At 26.4% G+C, this 8,950-nt stretch overlaps 1 protein-coding gene across 1 annotated transcript; it reads right to left on the bottom strand.

Annotated features, from left to right (window-relative positions):
• Positions 1-1,038: 1,038 nt before the first annotated feature.
• Positions 1,039-5,522, bottom strand: LOC102579107 (apyrase-like). Its single transcript, XM_006349844.2, has 10 exons — positions 5,472-5,522; positions 4,720-4,989; positions 3,977-4,105; positions 3,809-3,865; positions 3,599-3,691; positions 2,755-2,957; positions 2,331-2,422; positions 2,029-2,243; positions 1,461-1,650; positions 1,039-1,328 (listed from the first exon to the last, which is right to left on the bottom strand). Exons 2-10 carry the CDS (start codon positions 4,963-4,965, stop codon positions 1,189-1,191), a joined length of 1,365 nt encoding a protein of 454 aa, XP_006349906.2. The 5' UTR covers positions 4,966-4,989; positions 5,472-5,522; the 3' UTR covers positions 1,039-1,188.
• Between the last annotated feature and the right edge of the window lie 3,428 nt (positions 5,523-8,950).

Here is an 8,950-nt window from a genome sequence, read left to right as displayed (position 1 = left end):
ATATGTTCTTTTATGTCTTTTTAAGTATTGTTTAAGTTGTGTATGGGATTGGTCCCGAGTTTTGTACTCTAAAGTATTAGATGGTTTGAGACGTCATGTATAAAGTCTAGAAAGTCTTCCGCTTGCTATTTTTAATTAAATGTTTTCTTGGTAAAGAAAGTTTTAAATTCATTATGTTTTTAGTGTTATGCGATGAATGAATGCTAAGAGGCTTGTATTAGACCTCTTCGAGGTCGAGTACGCCGGTTACGACTAGGGGGTGCTCCCGGGTCGTGACAAGAATATATAACAAATCTGAGTAAATCAGGGATGGTAAAATAATTGGAGAAAATCAAGGAGATAAGCGTGGTTGACTATTTCTACGTTTCTTTTTTATTATTATTTTTTTAATATAAATTCTAGTTTTGAAATAAAACTATTGCTATATAAGTGGGAAAAAAAAGTATTGCTATATAGGAGTAATTAAGGTACTTAAGTTGTATACTTAAGTTTTTTACCCTTAATATAAATAAAGAAACACAGTTGTCTTAAATTATTGCATTAGTGACTACTGCCTTTCAAATCAAATATTGCTAATGATATGATTTTTGTGTTGTTTTCTTTATTAGATTCACACAGCACAAGTTGAATATATACACATATTGTTAAATAAACATTTTATTACACCAATTAAAAGGTTATTCAAAACTCAAAGAAAAATTCAGTTTACTTAGTTATATTTTAATATCACATGAGAAAGGCATAACTTTTAATTTAATTTGTAATGCAATAATTATAATCCATTCCACCTACCACTTAGACAAATTTAAATAATTAAATAATCTGGAAAGCTTCATTATGTACTTTCTTTTTAATCTTTAAATAGTTTGAGAAAAAAAAAGATATTAAATAATTAAGGGTGGGACCTATATAATCTCTCCCTCTTAAATAGATATTTTTAGTTCGAGCTTTGATATTAAAAAAGTCCTAGTAGAGAGTGTTTCAAATTCCCTCTTTTATGGAGTTTAAGTGACATGAATTCAGACTGGTCAGACTACACAATTTTGAATGTCGGAAAAGATCTTATATATAAGCTCAAAGCCCTCAAGTTACCCACTAATACAAGTACAAGGTTTATTTTTAAGAAAAACACACACACAAAGGAAAGGGCATGACATTATTGTTACATTAATTGACACAACAATAACATTAAGATGATGAAACTCTAATCTTGTTTGAAGTTGAAGAAACTAAGTCAATAGCACATCCCAATGGCCATGCTGCTTTAATTTGGTAATTTTTGTATTGCACCTTATTCATCAAAGTAATATCTTTGTATGGATTTAGTCCTGTCCAAAGAAACATGAATAAAAGAATGATCATTTTGAGTAAACTGGAAATCTTAAGAGAAAACATTAGACCACAATTTAAAATTTCGTATAAATTACTGCAATCGTTAGACGATGTCCGAAAAGACTTACCAAAACCATCAACAAGCAAAGTGTATTGATATACCAAGTCCATGCATAAGTATGGGATATTTTTATCTTGAGTTTGTGGAAATACAGATTTTACATCTGTTGCTTTTGTTTGGCAAGCAACTTTAGCTGCATTTAAGTATTGAATTGGCTTTGCTAGGGCAGATGGAAATTTGGTATCAACAATGCCAACCTACATTGCAACATGGAACACCATAACTTAATTAGCTTATAATTAAATTGTAGACAAAAAATAATGATAATGAACATATAATTTATTAATTACTACGGTGTTGTTTGGTAGGGTGTATAAGAATAGTGTTGAGTGTAGTGTATTAGTAACACAAGTATTTGTAATGCTTGTATTAGTTATGCTGAGATTATTTATTATGTCGTGTTTGATTTGATGCATAATTAATTATTTCTGGAAAACAATTTTTTTTACAAAAATACTCTCTCCATATATGGTGAAAAAGATATGGAAAGAGATTTTTAGGGGAAATTGTGTCTCTAATCATGCTATTTTTGCATTAAATTTTTGTTGTATATATATAGAAAAATTAATTATTACCTGAGCACCAATATAATAAAAAAATGATGAAGCATGAATAGTCTTTTGTCCATCACCACCACCACCATTCCACACTCCATTGAATGTGCAATTCTTGTTGTTGCATTGAGCTTTGATTCTAAGTGCTTGTCTAGTTAAGTTCCTACATTTCTTCAAGCTGCTACCTTTTTTTGGTGCTTTTACTTTGTAATCCACTCCTCCATATGAATAGTAACCTTCAAAATCATGTTGTATATATAATTACCATTTTATATCGAATCAAAATTGGTTACAACTTGTGACTTTTGATTTATAATATGTACCTTCATATCCTTCCAAAGCACAAGGATTACTTTCATTTCTTGAAGCCTTGAAAATCTCAGCTCGTCCTGCTAGTTGTCCATAGTTCAAATAACTACATATATACATTAAAATATAATCAATATGTTATAATTATTAAATACACTAAAACCTTATTTGAAACAATATTCATTTAATTAGTCTCATTCCTAACATTTGGTAAATTAAATACAATCAAATTAAAGTAGAGTTAGTATTTTTAGTTTATTGATTCTAGATCACAATTCTTTTTTACTTATCGAGTTACTAAAATCTGAATAGATTATTTTTATATGTTGCGCAAATACAGAGTTTAAGTCAAAATTACTTGATTCCGTCAAATTCATAATTATTACTATAACGAATATCAAATATCGGATAAAAAAAATATAAGAGGAGAAAACAAACCTATGTACATAGAGGTTATAATCTTTTGACATAAGATGCTTTTGTAGAACATAAGGTTCTCCATCCACATTTTTAGGAGCATTTGCAAATTGCTCATTTGATATAGCATATGCCATTTGGATTGAACCACCACCAATATCAATTGTTGCTGAGGTACTTTTATAATCTTTGCCCAAATTTCCCAATAAATAATTCATTGCAACCTATTAATAAGAAAATATACCAAAAAATTAAAAAAAATCAACTTGCTATAGCTCATGATTAAATAAAGGAAAAATAGTCAAATATGTCATTGGGCATCAATTTGAGAAAAGACTCATTTATGTTGTCCGGTTAAAGTTTGGTTCATCTATGCTATTTCTATTTGAGAATAGACACATTCATGACATTATTTGTTAACTGAAAACAATTCAAATTTCACAAAATTATTTTTTACATGTGGTCAGTTATGATTCAACCTCGTCATTAATTAAATCATTTTTTTTTTAAAAAAAAGGCTCAAATATGCGATCAAACTTTGATAAAAAGGTTTATCTATGCCATATGTTAAAAGTTTGGCTCAATAATTATGCCATTTCAGTAAACAAATAATTACATGGATAAGCTCTTTCTCAAAATTCGATGGTATATTTGAGTTTTTCTCTTAAATAAAAGATTTGCCACTCAAATGTTATTTCTTTTGGAACCCTCATGAAATCAGTCGTCCTTATTCTTTAGGTGCATATGAGATAAATTTTGTTATAGGGAATAACTTGTAAATTACACAAAAAATAAAAATTACACAGAGTAATCATGAGCTCAACTGAAAAAACATTGATAAATTATTTAATTTGTTGTAACTTACCCACATATAAGAGCCTTCTTGAGTACCATCAAGAATAGTGACCCATTGATCTTTGCTATGGAAAGTGCTTTGGTTCTTCACTAAATCTCTCACCTTTCAAAATTAAAAAAAAATGACAAAAAAAGCTTTAGTTAATAAAGTAATAAAAAGAGGATTAATCATTTCTAACTAAAAAAAAATAATAAAAATTTAAGTCAATAATATATATACTGCTTGTAGAATTTTTTCAGCTGCATCCCCTTTTAACATCCTCAAACCTGCTGTTGCCTATATCATTTAAATAATTCACATAAGAAAATAAAATTAATAACTCATTTTAACATATGTGTAATTATTAATATTAATCATCAATTAATTAATTAATTAATTAATACTAACCCCAAGCTCTAAGGGGGTTTCATATTGTAATTCTTGAGGAACAACTCCTTCAGCTTTATCTAAAAGTGGCTCTAGTGAATTGGCAGCAGCCTTGGGATCTTTTTCATATGAACTTAATCCCGGATTTGTCTGCAAAATTAAGATAAAAATAATTAAACTCATATCATAAGATTTAATATTATAAAACATATTTGAAATTTTGAGTTCATGAATTCTGAATTCTAGAAAAGATAATACTAATACTACTCCCTCTGGCCATCTTTATTTGTCCACTACATACTATTTCGGAATGTCCAATAATACTAGTTCAGTTTATAATTAAATCAATGAATAATTTGTCATTTTGAGTCTATTTTACTTTTGCTTTTAAGTACTGGTCATTTCTCAATATTTAGATGACTTATATATTTAATAAGGATAATTTGATAAAATTAAAGTCAAACTAACTACGTGTAAAAAAAACCTAATACAACAAGTTATATATTGCACTCGTTCGGAAATCATGATAGTCTTTTCAAGGAGATTATCTAGAACAAAAATGTGTCTAAGGTTAAAAACAACGAGAAAACTGATTTCTATCTACTGTAGTGGAATGCATAGATAGATATCAGAACTATTTGCAGGTACGATATATAACTTAAAAATCCATAATAGTATGCGTCTAGTCATATTTTGTTAGTTCAATGATAATATTCACAATTTATCGCGGAAAAAAAAAAGACTAGTCAAAAATATATACATACCTCCATGAAAAACTCAATATTGTTGCCAATAGGAAGAAGTCCTAATTTTTCATCAAAACGAAAAACATGAACTCTACTTCCAGTACTTCCAGCATCAAATATTACTGCATAATGTTCTGATTCATGACTTAATAAATGTCTTCTCAATGGAATTTGGGCATTCACATTTTTGGATAATAAACTTAGGGGCAAAACCAAAAATATTGCCAAAATTGTGAAAATAAAATGACTATTTTGGTTCAACATTTTGCCCCTATTTGAAGAGATTTTCTGCATGAGAAAAATAAACAAGTTATGTAAATATATAAAAATCTATGTATTTTTTATGGTGCAATATTATTAATAGAATCAGATTATTTTAAAGATAATTACTGATAGTATAAAATTAATGGTAAGTACTTAATTTGCAATAACAAATTAAATTACATTGATAATGTCACATTCTCTACGTTGCCAACATATTTAAATTAAAGATTATATATATATGTGTGTTATAAGAAAATCGTTATTTTCTGATGAACATCTAAAGGAAATAAATTAGCGATTTCCTTGTACAACTAGCTAAATATGACTTAGAGAGAGAAAACATTAAGTGAGATTAATTTCTCCTCAGCTTAAGTTTCGGTGGACAGTATTCATAAAATATATGAAAAATACTCTATAAAACTAATCGACATGCACACGATACGAATATATCTTTATCATAAAAAAAAATAACCTAGAAAGAAATTAAGGGAGAGGGAGAGAGATACCCTTATATGGTTGTGGGGTGAAGATGGTGAATCAAATGGTACATTTTGTGCTCTTATATAGACTCACATATATAATTAATAAATATAGTCATGGATACATGTGATACTAATATCATACAATAAAATTATTTTCATGATATTATTGTTTTGTCTTTCCAATGAGATCGAATCTTTTATTTCATATCTATTAAAGAAGAAAAAACCAAATGAATTGATATTTTTGGTTTTCTTTATTAGATTCGCATCAAAACTTGAATAGGTATTAGCATTACTTTGGATATACTTTAGCTAAACACTACTTTTTATGAATTATGATATTTAAACAACTAATTATGGTAACTAATATATATATATTAATTTGATTATGGTTATTGACAACTAATATCTTAATTTGATTAAGTAATTCTAGATATCTTCAATTTATTTTTACAGTGCGTGTTAGTTGAATCGCGCTAACTTATAAAATGACCATCTCGATATCTGCCATAATAATTATGTGTTACTTCAACGTTGAGTGCCCATAAGACAAAATAATCGAAGACAAGTTGAAATGTTTAGTTGTCAGTTGAGACCAAGTTAAGATGTCTAAATAACACCCTCAAAGTTTAAGTGCATACTTATCACTTCAACGTTAGTTACTGTACATATCAGTTAAATCACTTCAACTTATAAAATAATTATCTCGATACCCTCAATGATAATTATGTATCACTTCAGCATCGAGTGTCCACGATAAATTGAAATACTTAATCAACAATTAATTCTATATTAAAGTATCTTAATATGCACTATAAAAATCAAAATATTACTTACTAGCTGCAATCAAATTTGATCAAATTTAACAATTTATTTAGTATTATATTTTTATATTATTAAACTTACATTTAATATCACATGGGCACTGCTCAGGAATTGTTTTTTATAAAAGCCTATCAGCACGTCTTGTTCAAGTGATATTAATTATATAATTATAAAGCATGAATCATGTACATCCGCCATCCATGATCCTATCACGTGGGGGTGGATATGTTACGATAAAAATAATTTTGATTCGATAATTTTATTTTAAAAAAATATTATGTTATTAATATATATTAAATTACTTCAGTATTGTTCAATAATTTAAACAGATTAATATTCTTTATAATGCGGTATATCAATAATCATAGTTTGTTCGATTTTACTTTACATATACTCATAGAATAAATAATTATGATTTTTTATTTTCTTTTAAATGTCTCAATTATAATATACTAACACCTTGCATATATAAAAATATTCAAAAGAAAGTACAAATAATTCCCTTTATTAATTCATTACACACAAAAAAAGCATTTCGATTTCGATATATAGAGTACTAATCATAATTTCAGTGTCTAAATAATTTATGTTGTACTAATAAGTACACTATTTTACATAGATGTTAGTACGTAATAATATATATGAATTGTGTATATAACTAAATATATATTTTGACAGGATATTTCAATATTATTTCCATAAATTTTAAATATAATATAGAATATAATTTTTTCAAAATAAATACCAAATATTATTTCAAAATTACAATAGCCAAAAAAAATAAAAAAAATTAGTATAATTGAAATCGACAAGATCAGCTTAACATTAGCCCAATCCGTTTCGATTATTGAAATCGAATCCTATCGGATCACTAGTGTTGACATACATTATTTTAAATCTTTATTTTATTAATTAGTTGTTTTATATTCTCTTTTAATATCACGTGTGAAACCATACTTTTTAACACATCTGATGTCTAACTTTCGGAATTCGCTTAACAGATCTTATATAAATTAGATCAAATTTTTAAACTAATATTATTGATGATCATATTTTTTTTAATAAATGAATGATGCTTAATATAATAATGATACTTGAGTTCAAGTTACTATAATAATTGAGTAATAAATACCAGCGTAACGCAATTCAAAATAGAAGGGTTTCAAATTATAAAGTTATCAAGGAAGTATACAAGGCTATAAATTGAAAGAATATAAATTTTAAGTCGATACGAGATGAGAAAGATCAAGAACTTAAAGGTACCTTTTTATAAATAACATAAAGTTTATTACAAAATTTTAATCCTCCAAATTAATAAAGATTCCACTTCTAAGATGTAATAATTAAGATAATAGGCTCCAAAGATATCTCTAACTATTTTTCTAAAGAGAAACATAAGGGAATTTGCAAGATCCATGACCTGTCAAAAATTGCCAAATCAAACCAACAAAAAAAATATTAGTTTGTAATAACATGAACATAATAGGGATAAGGCACAGGTATCGCTGAAATTTCAGAGACACACATAAACTTAACTAGGATCCTATTACCTCCATAAACTAATGTAAAAGGGAATAAATACACCACAAACGCTGATCGGCATGACATAGAAAGTGTGCACACTCTCTTGAAGACAAGTGATAAGTGCACAAATTGGACACATGTCATTTTTTAATGATAACTTTATAATTAGTTAGTATATATTTATTGATATTAAATTTTTTATATATTTAATTGAAATACTTAATCGACAATTAATTCTAAATTAAAGTATCTTAATATACACTATCAAAATTAAAATATTACTTACTAGCTGCAATCAAAATTAACAATTTATTTACTATTATATTTTTATATTATTAGTTACATACTTACATTTAATATCACGTGGGCACTGCTCAGAAATTTGTTTTTATAAAAGCCTATCAGCAGGTCTTGTTCAGTGATATTAATTATATAATTATAAAGCATGAATCATGTGCATCCATGATCCTATCACGCAGGGGTAGATATGATACAATATAAATAATTTTGATTCGATAATTTTTTTTAAAAAAATATTATGTCATTAATATATATTAAATTACTTCAGTATTGTTCAACAATTTAAATGGATTTAATATTCTTTATAATGTTGTATATCAATAATCATAGTTTGTTTGACTTTACTTTATATATACTCATAGAAAAAATAGTTATGATTTTTTATTTTTTTTAAAATGTCTTAATTATAATATACTAACATCTTACACATGTAGAAATATTCAAAAGAAAGTACAAGTAATTCTCTTTATTAATTAATTCAAAAAAAATACATTTCAATTTAGATAGAGTACTAATCATAATTTCAGTGTCTAAATAATTTATGTTGTACTAATAAGTACACTATTTTACATAGATGTTAGTACATAATAATATATATGCAAAACAGGATATTTCAATATTATTTCTATAAATTTTAAATATCATGTTGAATATAAATTTTTAAATAAATACCAAATTTTATTTCAAATATCATAGTATCAAAATTACAATGACCAAAAAATAATAATTTTAGTATAATATTTTAATGTCTATCGACTATCGTACCATATCGATCCAATCGACAAGGTCAGCACATTAAAGCCAATGCGATTAAAAAGGTTATTAAAATTTAAACTCGTATCGATTATTGAAAT

Source organism: Solanum tuberosum, unplaced genomic scaffold (assembly GCF_000226075.1).
Source record: "Solanum tuberosum cultivar DM 1-3 516 R44 unplaced genomic scaffold, SolTub_3.0 scf00114, whole genome shotgun sequence".
Lineage (NCBI taxonomy): Eukaryota > Viridiplantae > Streptophyta > Magnoliopsida > Solanales > Solanaceae > Solanum > Solanum tuberosum.
The sequence above is the reverse complement of the archived record's forward strand: the minus strand, read 5'-3'. Positions and strand labels throughout refer to the sequence as shown.